The sequence below is a fragment of the Misgurnus anguillicaudatus genome, chromosome 14, assembly GCF_027580225.2.
Source record: "Misgurnus anguillicaudatus chromosome 14, ASM2758022v2, whole genome shotgun sequence".
Lineage (NCBI taxonomy): Eukaryota > Metazoa > Chordata > Actinopteri > Cypriniformes > Cobitidae > Misgurnus > Misgurnus anguillicaudatus.
Window position 1 is genome coordinate 34,330,411 of NC_073350.2, and position 19,142 is coordinate 34,349,552.

General features: G+C 38.8%; 1 protein-coding gene across 3 annotated transcripts; it reads right to left on the reverse strand.

Moving 5' to 3' along the window:
* Positions 1-35: 35 nt before the first annotated feature.
* Positions 36-19,035, reverse strand: tmc6b (transmembrane channel-like 6b). Of its 3 annotated transcripts, none has more exons than XM_073876395.1 (21): positions 18,883-19,035; positions 16,502-16,630; positions 15,945-16,060; positions 15,562-15,705; positions 15,313-15,471; positions 14,295-14,403; positions 14,118-14,202; positions 13,562-13,825; positions 13,248-13,426; positions 11,598-11,742; positions 11,357-11,512; positions 11,030-11,208; positions 7,289-7,379; positions 7,105-7,202; positions 4,362-4,457; positions 3,874-3,949; positions 1,373-1,506; positions 1,008-1,184; positions 851-929; positions 661-754; positions 36-522 (listed from the first exon to the last, which is right to left on the reverse strand). In XM_073876395.1, the coding sequence occupies exons 2-20, from the start codon at positions 16,546-16,548 to the stop codon at positions 662-664; spliced, it is 2,427 nt and encodes an 808-aa protein (XP_073732496.1). In that variant the 5' UTR covers positions 16,549-16,630; positions 18,883-19,035; the 3' UTR covers positions 36-522; position 661. The 3 variants fall into 3 exon arrangements, with proteins under 3 accessions (XP_073732496.1, XP_055040083.2, XP_055040084.2); XM_055184108.2 differs by having other exon boundaries at positions 15,310-15,471; XM_055184109.2 differs by lacking the exon at positions 18,883-19,035 and adding an exon at positions 18,767-18,791 and having other exon boundaries at positions 15,310-15,471.
* Positions 19,036-19,142: the final 107 nt, after the last annotated feature.

A 19,142-nucleotide genomic window follows, 5' to 3' on the forward strand; every position in this document is an offset into this window, starting at 1 on the left:
AAAACTGATGTTTGATATTAAAACTGGAGGCAAGATTTATTGTAAAAAAGTTTATTAAAATGAGTCCAGTAAAAAGTCCAGTTAGCTAAAGAGTATTAAATATTCCCTTTGTTCACAGTAAAATTTAAACGGCAAGATACAACATCGTAAATTTTCACAGATTTACTAATTAACCAACCTACCATACCAATATCTGGGTAACCTTTCTTAACCACTGGTTGACCCTGATCATTCTCTTAAGAATATACAGTAAATCTATATTGTTATGTACAGTATATATAGTATGTTGTGAGGTGTCAATCACGTCGTCATCACCATCTTCTCTAGATGTCTGTATGTTCATGTAGATCATCACTGAATGAACTGTGACTCTTATATCTGCATGCTTAGCATACGATACATCTCTCTGTCCCTCTGTGTGATCCCGTCATATCCACAGTTTTCCTGCCATTTCCAGTTTGTTTTTAGATTTTGAGCAGAAATCTTCAGTTCATGACGGTCTCGTTCATCACATGGATAGTTCTGAAATGACACGAGCAACAGGGTCCAAAATAACCCTCATCAATCACAAACATCAATTCATGTCATAAATACTGATAAAAAACAAATGTTTTATTCGAGTGTAATATGCAGAATGGGTGAATCATTGCAGATGTGTACCTCAGTGATCTCTCTCACGGCGTGGTGAGACAGTACGTCTCCGTTCGTGAATGTCCTGCAGTCGTGTGATGAGAAACTTTTTATCTTCTCCCTCCTGAACACAGAAACAATGTCACGACAGGAAATTAATGTCATGATAGATCTAGGATCAGACCTTAGTGATTCGATCAGTGTGTGTTTTGTGTCTTACATTTTCGATTTGCTCCTGCAGTAATTCAATGACCTTTCTCTGCCCGTCAACCACCTGACTGTGGAAGTAAATCACTATCCTATAAAAAAGAAAGCAAACACTCACTCACTAAATCTTCATTTGAAAAGATAGAGAGAGTGAGAGACAGGATACTCACAGGAAGATGCCAGCCAACATGAAGAGAAAGAGCGGGTTTTCCACCAGGTATGTGTGTACCCAGGTGAGCCAGGCCAGATTTTTGTTCGATTCGGCCAAGTTTTTAACCCAAATTTTTCCTGCCTGAAACATGGTCTTCAAACCCCGAAATGGACCGCAGTTGTTGGACGGTTGTATCCTAACACACAGAGAACACAGTCAGGAGGAAATTATTCGAACAGAAGGAGGAAACTGCTTATGAATCAAACTAAATGGGGGGACTGAACATACATTATGTACAATATAAAAGTCATTACATCTATGCAAAGTCCCCATAAAACATGTAAACACAACATGTGTGTGTGTGTGTGCACGTTTAACACTCACGTCCACATAGTGTATGTGACACACACAGCAGCACTGAGGAATGATGGGAAACACAGCAGTGTGATGAAGATAGTGGTCATCTGACAGGCACGCCAGGGCTTCCCAGACGCCTGACAGTTCATCATCAGACTGACCTACAGACACACATCAGACATCATCACTCGTATCAGACTAGGGTTGCAAAATTCTGGAATTTTCAAGGCCGGAAACTTTTCATGGGTATTAACTCATTCCCCGCCAGCCTTTTTTAAAAAAGTTGACTGCCAGCATTTTTTTACAAAAAGTTTCACAAATGCCTTCCAGGGAAAAAAATTCTATCAATATATATAAACATACAAATATATCAAATGAAAGAACAGACCCTCTGCTTTTAAACAAACAAACAAAACGAGAAAAAAACATTTACTCCCATCTTCATTTGTTTTCTTTTTATATCCTCTTAAATATGGGTAGGTTTCTTAAAAAAGACCAAGTTTTGAGTAAAAAGCTGAACTATTTGCATTTTGTAAAGGAATTTTGTTAGAAATCAGATTCAGAGCGAGAATTAAAACATAAACGGAGTTTAAAATTAATTAAATGAGTTTTTGCTTCAGTTTTTTATAAATTGGGCCATCTAGTGGATAATAGCGGAATTACAGATTACTGTAAAAGCTCAACAGGAAAGCGTCATTGGCAGAAAAAATTTCTCTTAAAGGAATAGTCTACTCATTTTCAATATTAAAATATGTTATTACCTTAACTAAGAATTGTTGATACATCCCTCTATCATCTGTGTGCGTGCACGTAAGCGCTGGAATGCGCAGCGACGCTTCGATAGCATTTAGCTTAGCCCCATCCATTCAATGGTACCATCCAGAGACAAAGTTAGAAGTGACCAAACACATCAACGCCCCTCCCATTCAAGACGAGCAGCCACACGAGCAAGTTTGGTGGTACAAAATAAAACGCGGCGCCTTTCCAAGCGGATCCAAAAGAGGAACTATATTCCACGGCGCAACAGCACCTCTGGGAGTACTTGGACTCGCCTGAAAAGTCCGCTCCCCTTCTCACTCTCATAATGGGAGAGGGAGGGTGTTACTGCGCCGAGTCGAAGTACTCACAAAAGCGCTACTACGCCACAAAATACAGTTCCTCTTTTAAATCCGCTTAGAAAAGCGCTACGTTTTATTTTGTACCACCAAACTTGCTGTGTTGATGTGTTTGGTCACTTCTAACTTTATCTCTAAATGGTACCATTGAATGAATGGGGCTAAGCTAAATGCTATCGAAGCGTCGCAGCGCGCTCCAGCGCTTACGTGCACGCACACAGATGATAGAGGGATATATCAACAATTCTTGGTTGGGGTAATAGCATATTTTAATATTGAAAATGACTAGACTATTCCTTTAATTGACAAGATAACTTGTCAACGGCAGGGAAAGAGATAACGGGAATATATGGGAATTAACACAAATCAATGGGAATAAAATGGGAATTTAAAAAAGTTACAAAGTTGCCTATAGACAAGTTTCCCGGGCAGGCTGCCATTAGCCTTTCACTTCCGGTTAGAGAGTTTGTTTTCGCCACGAGTTGTTGCAACCGCCAACAGCACAAAATGTCCCGGAGCCGTGTCGGCGTGTAACACCATCCATAGTTTACTTTTTCTGCACGCTAACCAAAGACAGTAAAAGACGCTAACCGGAAGTCGTTGGCAGAGTAAGAGGCTAATGGCGGGCAGCATATTTCACCGTGGAAACTTGTCTATAGACCGTTTCATTGGGCGCACGTGTGGTGGCGCGATAAGCGTCTGGTCCGAGCTTTACTTCCGGTTTCTGTTTGTTTAATGGTCTGACTAGTTGCTAAACTGAACTCTTAAAAAATACCTCGTCGAAAATAACAAAAGTTTTGCGTTCCTATGTAATCTACGTGTTGTTTATTTTTCTTGTTATATAAATAAACTACTTTAAAAGGACTTTGTTGTTATTTATTCTTCGCAGAGTTTACCGGAAGTTACGTGATGACCACGAAAGCCGCTTGTTTATGTTGTTACTGCTGAAACCGTCTATAACAGGGACCTTAAACGTAGAAGACTTAATGCAATTTCACCACAGAAGTCACACTTGCTGCATTTGAACAGTTTACCTAGCAAACACAAAAATGTGTTTATATAGTAGCTAGCTAGTATCCAGTAAATCAGATATCTACATGTAAGCTAGCACTATTATAATAACTATAATCATGTTTATTATGCTTTTCTGTTCCTTAATGAACAAATCAAGTAAAGTATTACTAACAATAAAATCAGATAAAATTTGTATTTACCTGCTTATGACCAAACAAAATATTTATTTATGTTTGTATAGTTTAAATAAATTTCCATAAATTCCAATTAAATTACCAATTTGGATATTATAAAAATTCCCCAGATTAGGCTCCCATGTAAAGTTTCCAGAAATTTACCGAACATTTTTTGCCCCTTTACAACCGTATATCAGACACACACAAACATAAACACACATACATTTTTAATGTAGAAGAGCAGCAGTAGTTTAATAATCTGAACGGCTGGCAGGAGAGGAGAGAACAGGACACCCAACCTGAAGACAAACACACACACAAACACATTTATCACAGTTACATTACGAGTTAATACACAAATCATTGAGAACCATACATGAATTCTTATCTAATCATCCGTAAACAGATACTTTAGCTATTGTCAGGAGAAACACAATACACATCAGATGTTTACGGCTGTATTACTTCCCAGATCATGTTTTGAGAAAAACAGAGAGAGACTTTCTGTATTAATTACACTTGTTTAGATTTAATGACATCTGTTTGTTTTGTAGTAAGATGAACCGCCTCTGATAAGAGCGACTCTCTGATTCATACAGTAAACTATACTGAGACTTCATCACACAAATATTCAAATGTTAAGAGATGAATGCTCGAATAAACATTACTGTGTAGGATCTTATTATCAAAATGAGATTATTACGAGATTACCAGGCAAGAGTTTGTCCATAGATGAGCTCAAGAACATTCCTGGCGATATCAAACACGGGCTTCCTTTTCCTCTTTAAAGCTTTCTGGGAAAACAACCTGAGACACAGAGAGAGAGAGAGAGAGAGAAAATAAGTTTACATGAGTTTACATACACAAAATAAGCAGATCTATGAAAAATCTGTTTATTATAGAAATATGCTTCATGCAATTACATGCAAATCAATAAATCATCTACACAGAAAACTGCATTTACACAGACAAGATCTGGACATCACCGCCTATAGTCATTCAAAAGGCCAATGTGAAATTGGTCAGAAGCTTTACCGTCGTACGTCTTTTAATGTCTGCTGAAATGTCTGCTTTGTAATTTTTAGTTTTAGTTTCTCAGTTAACAGCATGAGTTGAGAGCAGACTGCGTTACTTTGGCCATGTACACAATGCATTTAACTGTACAACCGCATTCTACAACCAAATTAATGCAGGTAGTGACAACCGCATTTACAGAAACTCTGCATAGTGTGTACATAACCCAACTGAATAACTAGTTGTTGATTAAGTATTTAAACATGCATCAAGGACATGACAGGACTCTCTTCTGAAAAAAATTTAATTCCTAAAAGAGAAAAATCTTCAGTGCAGAAAATGTCAGAGCGTTTGCTGATTAGTGTTGCCTGATCTTGCACGAAAAATCCAATAATACAACAAAAAAATCCAATAATAAACCAAAATAAATCCAAAAACTTTACCGCAAAAATCATTGGGACCGGCAGCTTCTCACTTTAATAACACCAAAAACTTCATTACTTCATGAGCTAAAAGCGCCACAACATTATGCAAGTACAAAAAAGAGGAGGACCTGGCAACACTGCAAGACTCATGAATGAGTACGCCACACAACACCAAGACGTAAAACATAATGCTTTAATATTATTTTGGTCAAAGCTGTGATGTGAATGATAACCACGGGAGACGGCAGAACGTTGCTACGATTACCAGGGTGTCAATCATCACAATTTCAGGTGTGAGTCTTGTTCTGTACACAAGTGTTGTGATCATTTAGGGCATTCACACTTGCATTTAAATGCGATTGTCACTCTTGAAAGTTGTATAGGATCTTTGCGTTTCCATTATGTTTTAACAAGCAGAGACATGCGCCCATGAACAAATCTGCAAGTTTACATGTAACGTGAAATCGGTGTAATGGGCAGAAATCTTCCTGTGCCGATGAGCCGTTTATTAGTTTATACTTTATTTAGTTATTATATATTATATAGTTATTATATATTGTATATTTTCTAAATTTTTATGTATATATGATACCTGTAATTTAAAATTGATGGCTAATATAGATCCTATACTTCAAAGCAAACCTTTTCTTCCTTCTTGGACAACCAACCAATCACAGTGTTCAAACGATTGTGTCACACGTAGCAACGGGGTCAATCCCGCCTCCTCACTAAGATAAAAGTTTTTGTCTTTTCCTTACTCCGAGTTGCTCTCAGATCAGTCCCGAACCGCTCTTAAGCTAAGACTCCTACGTAAGAGTTTTTAAGCTAAATTAAGAGTTTTCTGAGAGGACTCTTAGAATCTTTAAGAATACGGGCCCACATTTTTTGTTGTAGGCACCATAAAATGTAATTGTGTGCAAGTGGAACCTGTTGTATACAAACATGGACAATTACACTGTATCATGCTTATGAAAAATATTTGGTTATTATATTTATTGGTTTTCCCTAACCCAGAATAGCTGCAAGAAAGACAAACCAAAGCTCGGGTCTTAGGAGGATAAAGACATTTTCAAATTCAAACATACCCGGGAATGTCACATAACCAGCTTTCTGGACAACGCCCAGGGGATTTCAAACTTTTTTGTTGAACTTTCCACAAATTATTTTCTTGAAGTACCCCTGAGATTTTAAGTAAATATTTCAATAATTTAATTGTATATTTAACTTCTAATTATTTTCATCCATTTAAAGTTTTTATTAGTAGTATTTTACATAGTTATTGTTATTATTACCTTCATCTGGAAATCTTTTGTTAGCAAAAATCTACTTTTTTATTTTTTTATTTAGATTTTTTAATTTTAAAATCATTTATTTGCATCTTAAGACTTCATTGTGAATAAGTAATGAAATGTTTCTCATCAACTCACGACTCACAAGTCTGGGAAACTGTTTACACCTGGTATTAAAATGTGTTTTGTTTGATCGGATAGCAAGTGGACGACGCTAAAGACGGGTGTAAACGGGGTGCAAAACATTGAGCTCGTCCACTTTCGACCACATTCAGAGGTAGTCGAAAACGTGTTTAACCGGATTGCTTTTGAGGCGTAGACGCTCACATGGTCGAATGTGTTTGAGCAGCCACAAAACACCACCTGCCCATTTATCTAATGTGATGTTCCGAACACAATGTTTTAACATAGGACATGATCTGAAGGCTTTCATTGATAAAACTGAAGCGGCTCTCCACCTTTTTCATTAAGGTTTCATTTTGTGAACATGTGAAAGTTGCACGAGCTTAGTTCATCTATTGCTCTGAAATATCAGAAAACATTGTGCAACATGACATGTGTCAGTTTAAAGCCATTGATTATTTCTCCCGCTCGCGTTTAAAGGAAACCAGACGGACTCCCCCATAGACCATCCCCTCAGAAAAGTGGACAAAAGAGACGGATTAAAATACCAGGTGTAAACAGATTCTGTGTGTACATGAGGTTTGTTTGCTGAATGTCTCTCACCTCCACAGAAACTCTCCAAAAAAGGTGTCGAGCAGGGTGAAGATGAAGTCCATCAGTAGGAAACGGTACAACTCCTGTCCTACAAAACTCTCCCAACACTGACAAACACACACATACAAAACATCAGTAACACACACAGCACCAGCATCACTGCAAACATCTCTAAAACATCTGCAGGTCTCACCTCTAAATTCAACTCCTTAGGTTTTGATGCCACCTGGCCCAACCAATGATAACACAGCACACCCAACACACTCGCTTTCAATAGCAGATTCCTGTGAGACACAGCAAAGAGAACTTAATCAGTAACACTTGAATACTTAAATTAATGAGAAGTAAATTATTAAGGAACACACAGACTTTTTAGCTTATTCACCATATCCCCCAGAGTTAGATAAGTCCATAAATACCCTTCATAACTCTGTCTGACGCATCCACCGCTAGCTTAGCTTAGCACAAAGACTGGAAGTAAATGGCTCCAGCTAGCATATTGCTCGCAATAGGTGACAAAATAACACTAACATTTTCCTATTTATATGTTGTGATTTGTATAGCCCAAGTAGTACACTTCGCCTTTTGAAAATATAGTTCCCAGTATGTATACGGTTAAAAGATGGCTGTGTCTCATATAAACTTGTTATTTGTACACACTGTGACTATACAAATCACAACATATGAATAGGAACATGTTGGTGTTTTTTGTCACCTATTGGGAGCAGTATGCTAACTGGAGCCATTTACTTTCAGTCTTTGTGCTAAGCTAGGCTAGCGGTGTGTGCGTCAGTCAGAGTTACGGCATGCACAAAGATGAAAAAAGTATGTGGACTTATCTAACTCTGGGGGATATGATGAATAAGCAAAAATTCTAAAAAGTCTGCCTTTAAGTTCCTTTAAGTATAATCTATATTCCTAGATTAAAGGCTCTTAAATGAGCTTCGCTCCCATATTGGCACAGATTTACGATTAAACTGACATTTCATTACAACTGCCACTAGGGGCGAACTCTGACAGTCGTGTCCGAATGTAGTGTGCAATGGAAAGCCGGTTTAGTCATATATCTTTAAAATAGGGATGCTCCGATCGATCGGCCAGAGATCGGTATCGGCCGATAACGGCATTAAATGACTCGATCGGTCCTCGTTAAATTTGCCGATCTCGTGAACCGATCTTTCTGTTTACTTTTGTCATCATATGGCTCCTCAATGCGGCTGCAGTTAGAGACCATTTTTACGCAGTGAGAGCATTTTTATAACCCGTGGCTCATGAGCGACATGCATATTTGCATTTCTCTCTTTGCCTTTACAGAGATATGTGTATTTTCTATGAGGGCGCGGTCCGGTCCTAACAGCGCGACCCGCCTCACATCCCCATCAAACAGCGTATACAACACATATCTATCGCGGACAATTGCATCCTCATGTCAAAAGTTTATTATTTGCATGCGTTTTAAAGTTTTGAGCGTTTAAACTTAAATTTTCCTCACAGCCTCTCTCTTCTGCATACACCCGCCGCGCGCACACACAGCAGCCTGTCATCAGTGCACGTGAACAGAGCGATCTCTGTCAAGTCTTAAAGCTACAGTAACCTAATTCATCTCTCAATAAAATCACTCTCTGCTCTTCACTAAAGATCTGTTGTACTTCATACGAATGCGTGTATATTTAATTCATACAGTAAAGACTGTTAACAGGGAGCTACACTGCGACCTAAATGGTCGCATATGCGACCTTTTGAACTGCCGTTGCGACCCTAATTTTTAATGGGTCGCAAATGTGCTACCTAATGTTTTAGACAATATGCTATGATTTACTATGAGCATTTATTAAAACATAAATGTGGATTTTAAGAATACGTTTTCGTGCTCTGAGCCATCAACACGTTGGCTTCATTTTGCGTGAAAGCACGTCGTGTCTCTCCCCATCAGTGTGCGTTTGCGTGCTGTGCTCAGCTGTTTCTCAATGAATTGGGTGCGACGCAAGCGCAGTACGTGTCTTCCATGTTTCTGAACTTGAGCAGAGGTCTTTCTTCACTGAGGACGCGGGACCCGTATGGTTCCGGGTTTATATTTTAAATGGTCGGTCGGGTCCGGTTAGGTCCTAGTTAAATTACTTTGGGTCCCAAGTCTGATTAATATTGAGTTTATAACCCGAGTCAATCGGAAAACGGCCATGAGCGCTACCACGCTAAAGCTCGAGTGCAGTTTAGCGTGCCTTCGGTTTCTATGGCGATGGTTCTTGTTACGACCGCGCGCTGCGTTTTCTTTCTCACATGTTTTTAATAATCTTATTATTAATAAACCATATCTTTTCTAAAACCATATCCATATTAACTTTGCACAGATTGTAGCAAAAAAGCAGTGCTAATGTCAAGCCCATTGACAACAAGTAGATTTGAAAATAAAATAAGTGGAATAATATTATTGAAATAATAAGTGGATTAAGCTTTTTAAATCGGCAAGAGAGAAATAGAAAGATAGAGCAGAAGCAGTAAAAGTGCCTATTTAATAGAAATTATTACCATTATAACATCAGTCATAACATCAGTCACATTTATAATCTATAGACCTCCACTGTCTATTAATATACTATACATAGTATTGTATTATATTGAGTATGATAAAAGGGGTCTAATTGCTTCATATATCAGTGCAAAAACAGTAAGTGTTTTCGTGGTGCTTTGACAAACAGTGTCAGTTTGTTAATGGCAAAGAAAGTTTGGGGTGGTTAGATTGATGAAATATAATGTGAAATTAATATTAATTTTCAATAAATCAAAGTATTGTGTTGTGTCACACATTATTAGTTCTTCGTCACATGTATAGTAGACCATTATTTGTCAGTGGGTAATGATTGCCCTTTTTACCGGTTACCACCACCAAGTAAATTTCAGATCTGTGGGAAACACTGACTGCAACGTTTAAGAAAACAAGGCGGCATGTGGTTTAAAAGATGGCAAGTAAAATAAAAAGCATATCTGTATGCAATACAGTTTCATTATTGTTCATTATTAACCAGAGCGCCTAAATATTACTTGAAAAAAATATGTGCGACCAAATCATATTTTGCGCCAGTAACTGAAAAAGTTGGTAGCGCAAGTGCCACCAGTGGAAAAGGTTAGTGTAGTTCCCTGGTTAACTGTTTTATTTTCATTAGTTTTTACAGACATAAGCCTTTTTAAAGGCATATTAAATTTCCCTTTGCAGAAGAAATATTTGTTGTGCTCATTTATTTGATTCTCTATTAAAACAATAATATACCTTATTACTGCAAGTAATATAACAAAGGCAACATCTGTGGTATTACTTTATCTAGAAAAAATGTTAAAGTTACAGTCATCAAAGAGCTTGCATATCAGCTTGAAAAATCGGTATCGGCATTGGTATCGGCCGATCACGAAGACAACAAATCGGTGATCGGTATCGGCCTGCAAAAATCCTGATCGGAGCATCCCTACTTTAAAATATTAAAAAAGAAAACATGAAGTGCAATTTTAGTCATTAGGAAAAGACTGACTATGTTGTGAATACTTAAAAAAAACTATTTATGAAAGTTAAACAGTTATAAACAAAACAAGTTTAAGAGCTCTGCAATACAGTTAGTGCTACACAAAAAAAAGTGCTGATTATTTACACTTGCACTTTTTTGGCAACGTTCATAGTTTAACTATTAACATTTGGCTTTTGCAATGTTAGACTGCAATTGTTTTAAAAAAAATAAAATAAATAATATAAAGTATAATTTCAGTAATTAAAAGGCAAAATGTGTGCATCTTTTTGGAAAATGTATGTTTTTTAAATATATGAATATATGACCAAAAAATAACAAAAACAACTTATGTTATAACATAAAAAGGTAAAAACAGGGGTAAACACACTATTTTTTTTAATCTGGCCCTTGAAGAAGAGTAGTATGACACACAGGATTACCTGCTAATGGAGATATAATTGAGCACACTGGGAGAATCATATTCCTCCATCCAGGCCACAGCGTTGAAGAATCCCGGCAGGAAGAAATTGATGCTCGATACAACGACAGGAAGAGCCAACAGTCTCGCTTCTTTCAGTAACAAATCATCAGTTGAGTTTAACTGAGCACGAATCAGCTCCTGAGTGAGACAACATGACATTAAGAGATGAGAGAAAAAAGATGACTGCTGCAGGTGAAGCCAGTAAATATGAAACAACACCCGTTATTATCATGTGTCTACATCGTATTTTGAGTGACAGAAGTGTTTGTGTGTGTGTGGGTGGTACCTTGTGTATATATACAGAGAAGTAATACACTGCTAGAACACACGCCAGTATGCTTCCTAAACACATAATCCACGCCAACATATGAATAAAAAGCCGGCACAATCGCTGAAAAGCAGAAACCTCCAACTCCTGACGATTCGCCTCCGCCAACAACTCCTGTAAAAACACACACATATCATACACAATAAACACACACGCACACGACATGATACGTACACAACACACACGCAAGCGTCCTTACTTTGAGCTGAGTGCCGATGTTTTCACTTTGAAGTCGAACTGAAGATTTCTTGCTCACTTTAAAATCCCAGGAGCTAAAAAGCTTGATGGCCAACAGTCCTTTAGATTTATCAATACGAAAACTCTGCCCGAATGACTTTGACATACTGAAGGATTAAAACACAGACAGAACATCAGCAGAATTTCACTCATATTTTGAGATATATAATACGACTGCAGTATATCCAGAATTCAGCAGCATGTGTTCTTACATAAATACATGTAATACTTCACATGTGTGCTTTATAGATTAAATTGACTTCTTGTTCAGTTGCGTATTGTTTTTTAAACTCTCATACTAACATACAAAGCTATGCATGGAAAAGCCCCTTCTTAAATCTGTGTCTTAGGTCAATCTGTATACGCCTTCTCATTTCCTTCAGTCTCTTCAGCAGCCTCCCTGTAAATTAAAATCTTTGGGGCAGAGTTTAGTCTGTTGCTGCATCCAGGTTATGCAATGCACTTCCTCTTAATGTTAGAATGCTTCCACATTAGCCAGTGTACAATCTAAAAATTGCAATATGACCAAAATGTTATTTCACTAAATAATTCATTTTATATCATAATAACGATATGTAGTTTTCTTTTTTTTTACTAAGATTTTTATGTTATTCAAAACTTGAATGCCATATAATTTGTATAATTCCCACAAAAATGTATACAAGCATAAAAAAAGAAGTTTAAAAAACAAACAGTCTGTGAAGTAAGGATAATAAACAATAATGTAAAAATATGTCTTGTTAAAAGGTAGATAAGGTTAGGTAACTTTTCCTCTAAGACCAAAGTTAGGGTTAGGGGGCGTGCACACAGAGGCGTTTATGCCGGTAGCCGACGTATGTTTTCAAGTGTTTTCAATGGAAGCGCTGGCTTTTCAAAAACGGCAGCACCTGGCGGGTTTTGTCCGCGATGAGTGCCGAAAGTTGAAACATTTTCAATTGGGTGAAACGCTCAGCTCGTCAATGTAACTTCTTACTCACCAATCCAATCACAGTGGAGAAAAGGCGGGACAAATATTAAAACAACCAACCGGTGCGTTGTTCAACAACTGATATTCAAAGCAGAAGTATCATAGCAACAATATGCTTAGCTGAAAAGAGCGACCAGAGTTGGCGTCTGCCTGGGATTTTCAGCCGCGTTTAAATGCTTTGGTGTATACGCCCCCTTACAAATTGCGTTTTCTTTTTTATCTGTTTACTTTCTCTTAAGACCTAAATGGACGTTATAAGGATACTTGCAAAGATGGAAATTTTGATGCATGTGGGTATTTAAGCCAATAAAGAGCAGCAGATGCGCAGCTTGCGCGCTCCTCTTACACAGAAACAGTGTGCACATTTAGGCTAGTTGTTTGTGTTTCAACGGTTTAGAATCACTTGTTTTAAAACTGCGGTGCTTAAATACGTCTACAAACGTTATGTCTTACGCGTAACATCGATAGAAATTATAGTCCAAAATCTCTAGTCCTGGTTTATCATACCCACTGGTTTATCACCTACCTTAGACTAAATTAAATAAAATGTTTACCCACAGACAGAATTGACATAAATATCAACAAGAAAAGACATGTGTGAAAATGTGATCCTGGGCTTCATGATATCACATATGAGGGACTCACGTGTAGACGAGGATGATGCAGGTAATGAAGAACGCCATACCGATGGTAAAGAAATAAACCAGAGGCATGTTATATGATAAGGACGTCCTGTTGTCTGACTGATTGACAGATGCAGAGCCATTGTTCAGTGTGTAGTTACTATAGTAACCATAATACAGCAGAGACTCTGAGAAATAACCCTGACAGACAAAGAAACAGACCGAATTAATCATGTGACAAATGCAGCACAACCATCTTAAAGTCCATATGAGCAACTTGGACCAATGCATTAAACCAACTGATGTGTAATCTTGTAATTTAAAAATGAGAATTACAGCCCCTGTGAGGACTTCAAGACCCCAGGTGCTCCTCACGGCTCTGTCCTGGGCCCGTCCCTGATGCGTCACAGCCTGAGGAACAACCAGAAGCAAACCCGTGACCAGGAACAGAAAGAAGTTGAAGAAAAGGAGAGTTCTGAGAAAGACAAAGTATGAGAGAACGCCCGTCCCAAAACGACCGCTAACACGCTTTAAAGCCGTCTGCCATAACTGCAGCGATGACAGAAAAGACAACCAGCTGTACCAGCCGTGTTTCACCGCCTGAGAGAGTGACAGAAAGAGAGACAACCTTTACTGGGTGAGTTTAATCATAACATTAACTTGAAACAGCTGAGACTGTTTTATATTATGCTTCCACATAAACAGCCAATTGGAACACAGTATTCCAGCCAGGGTGCTCTGGTTGTTGTCTAGACGTTTTGGCAAATGTAGTTGCTCATCTTGGCTTTCCAGGTAATTTACATACTGTGCACAAAATACATACAGCACCCTACCTGCTTACTTTCATGAGTGTCTCACAATGATGATGTCATTATGCATGATGGGGACTTACAATGATAATGTAATACTTGAGCTGGCTACAGCAGGGGATTTGACTCGTAGACAGTGAGTGCGCTGCTTTATTCATCGCCAACATCCTGAAAAACACAGCATATCAGAACACAACTGTACACATCATAATATAATAAACACACGATCAAAGACAGGTGTGATTATATTGTGTGTTTACCTGAGCTCTTTCTTTTCAGCTAGACACAAAGGCATCGCTTTCAACATACGAACGCGATCACTAACAGGTAGATTCTGCAGATTATTCACCAAACGGTCCCTCTTATTCTCTACACACACACACACACACACACACACACACACACACACACACACACAACACGTGTACCAGATGAGTATGCGACCAAAAATGTTCAATCAAAACTTTCTAAATTAAATCTTACCGGCGTTTTAAATACATAGCACCCAAAAACATTACATTTAGCAAACACTTTTACACAAACTGAATTTTAAAAATGAAGAAAACTACAGAGTAGAGGTCCTCATGGGTCCACGGATCCGAAACCCGAAGCTCTATAATATTAATATTAATATTAGCGGCCTCTGATAATTTAAAATTAATGTGTTTTGCAGAACGGACCCGAGAAGACCCGAACTCTCTCGTGTGTGTGCATCGAGTCCTTTTCCAAACCCTCCTCTGTTTGCCAAGAGTGCTTGTGACATTGTGGGGCTGACGGTAGGTTAATTTTCGTTAAGCCAGACCTGTCAATCAATTTTAAATGCACATTTAAGCAGTTACCATGGTGTCGTCGTCAGATAACAAATGAAAACGAATGGAGTAGCGGACCAAATTGGTTGCGAGGCCACCTGGGTTTTTGGTGCATGTGGGGCTGCAGACTGCACACACGTCGGTGCCGTTTACATTCGGGTCCCAAAAAATTGCAACTGGGTCGGCTCGGACTCGGGTCTAATTTTCTTGGGTTTGTCTCAGGTCGGGACTTTCTTTAAAAAAAAAAAAGAAGTATTTATTCACGTCGGGTTCGGGGTAAAAAGTAATGTGGGTCATTTCGGGTCGGGGAACATTTCTTTGAACCCTAGAAGAACTCTAGTACAGAGCAATTATGATCAAATGAATCCTCATTGAATAAAAACAACAGATTTGCATTTTTATCCCAAAACATGCAATCTAGGTAGTTTTAATGACATAGCCCTTGTTTTTAAAGATTCAGTTTTACCTCCTTCGTCAAAACCGGCTCCGTCTGATTCCACACGATAGCCACGGATGCTGGGACGTGCAGATCGAGGAAGGTGCTGGATAGAGGGTCTGCTCTGCCTGCGTCTGCGCAGCTGCATTGTGCGGCTATAATATTGAGAGATGATCGCCCCACGACTGCGACCTGCAGAGACGGTAAGAAAGAGAAGATGATCACATTTCATGTTCTACTTTAACTGAGAAAACACAGAAATGTTTATAAACACAAACACACCGATGGTTCGACTGGGCATAGAGGAGAGAACTCTGAGCGTGTCAGACGACCAGCGTTCTCCTATCAAGTTATCCGTCGGCTGCTCTCCATCGCCGTATTCGTCAGTTGGACTATACGGCGGATCTTCTAGACCTACGAAATCATCTGAGAAAAACAAACAGATTCAAGTGATATATTCAAGATTAGCGGATAGCTGATGTACATCACAAACATATATGACAAGCCTTAATCCTATTGGCTGGCTTTACGTTATATCCAAGATTCAGTGTACCAGGAAACACAGTGCTGTGATTGGTCAGTTTATGTGTCAGTCAGGCTCTCTTATCATGTCATAATAAACAGAAATGTGGGCCAGACTTTATGATGATAATAAGTGTTCTGACCTTCGTCCTCCAGGTAAAGTGGGTTCATCTCTATGACATCAGCGTTAAGTTCATGACTCTGTTCTCTGATCAGCTGACAGAATGAATCGTGAACCCCATCTTCATCAGCTGGACTCCTGCCACACACAAACAAACACACACACACACACACATACACAAACAAAACATTAACTCAACATTTATTCAAGTGTAAAATACGACCTGAATCTTTCTTTGTGAAATTTATTCAAACTTTATCAATCACTCTATATGCATAACAAGGGTTAAATACAAACCATATTAGACCTCAACACAATGTGGCATTTTACAATCAAATGACCAACAAAATGGAAATGAGTCAGCAATGACATCAGAATTACCATGATCACATGAACAGAGAAAGACTTATTGTGCATTGATCCAAAACAGACAGATAGACAGACAGATGTGAGGACAGACAGACCCTTGCATTAGTGTAAAAGAGCCTTTAAAATCTAAAAACACAACACATACAGACACAGAACTCACACACCACTTCATAGTGAGAGTAAACTGAGTAAAACACAAATGTCACTTACTCTATATCAATGGCATGATCAGAGTAATAATGTTCTTCTGTGGCCATGATCTTCTGTCAGGAATCACGGACACTCCAGAGAAATCTGCTGTTTGATCCGAACAGAACTCATGCTGCTGTTCTCACACACCTGACATACACAGAGAAAGAATTTTAGCTCTTTCATGTCACAACCTGTATGTTATTTCACTCACACACACAGTTATATGGAAATCTAAAGGTGTGTCAGTCAGACAGCTGTGGGCTTTTCTCTCTCTAACAAAGCCCTTTAGCACACAAAAAATCAAATAACCAGTTCATGGCACTCACTTTCAGAGAAAATGGGCGTGTATGAGTAAACACATTATCACAACACTTTAATACGCATTTTAATTAAAAAGGTTTTAAAATAAACAAAGGGAGTTTACAGCAGGTTTACATGTACATAAACACATGTAATTAATTATGCAAACAAAGAAAACAATTCAAACTACACTGATCACTTTAGAACAACAGAAAACAAACGGCAAGAAATGGAAAACACAGCACAAAGAATACAAAACAGAAAATACGGAGCGGACAGAGCGGGCGACCCAAAGCGTACAGTGTGGGGGACCTGGAGCGGACACATAAGAAAACACGACACAAAGAATACAAAACAGAAAATATGGAGGGGACGACATGTAGCAGACAACATTGAGCAATATGGAGTGGACAGAGAGGGCCACATGGAGCGGACGACATGTAGCAGACAACATTGAGCAATATGGAGTGGACAGAGAGGGCCACATGGAGCGGACGACATGTCGCAGACAACATTGGGCGAGATGGAGCGTACAGAGCGGGCAACACGCAGCGTACAGAGCAAGCGACCTGGAGCGAACAGAGCGGGGGACCCGGAGCGGATAGAGCAACGGGGGGAACAACCTGGAGCGGACAGATCGGGCGACCCAGGGGGAACAGAGCGGACAGCCCGGGGCGGACAGAGCGGGCGACCCGGAGCGGACAGAGCAAGCAACAAAGACCGGAAGACAATAGAGACAGAGTAGAACTGATTTAGAGCTGTTGAGATCAGTGGGTGGTGGTTAATCTTCCTGTACTGGCAGACTGATGACATCATAAGCAGTTGTCTGTGGTCAAAAGGCATTTCAAAATCCTTCCAATAAAGATCTTGCGTTTGAGAGTTTCACATATAGTTTTAAAAGCACATTATCAGTCAGTCCCAAAGTCGATCGCTGTTTGTTTAACTGCATTACTGTAAGTGCAGATCAGCAGTTCATGGCATTACTGACAGCCACAAACAAACTTCATCACTTATGAAACACAAACACAATTGAAAACTGACTATTAGGAAGACTAAGACTTTACAGATAAATAAAAGAACCTGAACAGTGTTTGGATTAATTTCACGCAGGTGCCAATGTCGAAAAGTCTGAGTGTGTGTTTGTGTATCTATCTAATCATGGGAATATTCTGACTGACATCCTGTTTATTATTCCCAAAGCTGTAGTGATGGGATTCGACCCCGTAGGGGGTAACATTTGAAACACATCCAAGAAGGGAAAGATTTAAATGAAAAACTAAAGACACAAGAGAATAAGGGCAAACAAATTGAAGTTCAGAGATCAGATTTCACACAATCCAGCACATCTGGAACCAGGACAACACTAAAAGTAAAACCATACAGCACTCCATAGAGTTTTCCACAGTGACGGACTTTTTCCATCCGCAATACAGGATGGATAATAAGACCAGAAGAGATTTTTACATAACCATAAACAATTCAACGGAAACCATTCTTTTTTTGCATGCATCCATGCGCGTGTGTGTGCACTTCAATGCACATTTCCTTCAGAACAATGCTGTTCATGTTCAACACCACAGCCCATACAGATGACAACATGATACAAATATCTGCTGTCAGATCCACTGCAACTAAAACAAGCGTGTGCTCATATCTCAGATATTATCATTATAATTCGCTGTCTCGCTCGAATGGCAGAAATTCTTAGTAAACACCTGACACTGATCTCTGTATTGCCGTATCTGATTTAGAGTCAAATCACTGAGTTTGGCTAGAAGACACAAACAAAAAAGTACCATAGTAACTTACTACCATAGAGGTTTCTACAAAACCAAAGCTATTTCTGCGATATGTCAATAATCGTTAATCGTTTAGTACCATGGTATGCATCAAAGTACTGAACATCACTGCGATTAGACACAACTCTGATGTTTAGACTTTCAGTCTTTCACACCTAACGTTACTGAAGTCTAACTCACACACCTGATTCTCTCTTGATTTGAGGTATAAAGTATAAATTCTTCTCCTGTATCGTTGTAAAGTCGATCGATACTTTGCTCAGCAGTAAACAAATATATATATCGAGAGATGTTACCCACCGTACGCGTGCGCTCGTCTCACAACCACAGCACTGTGTGACAACACGAAGCGAAAAGTGTTGACTGAATCATTTCTGTGAATCGTTCCAACGGTTCAGTTTAAAAAACTATTTCATGAAGTGATTCACGGATACGTTTAATTGTCAAATATAGCCCTCGCAACATTCGTATTTTTTATTAACAAATTCATTAACAATGTGAATATTTTATGATTAAATTACATATTGTGTCGAGTGCTGTTATGTTTTTGTCCTTCCGTT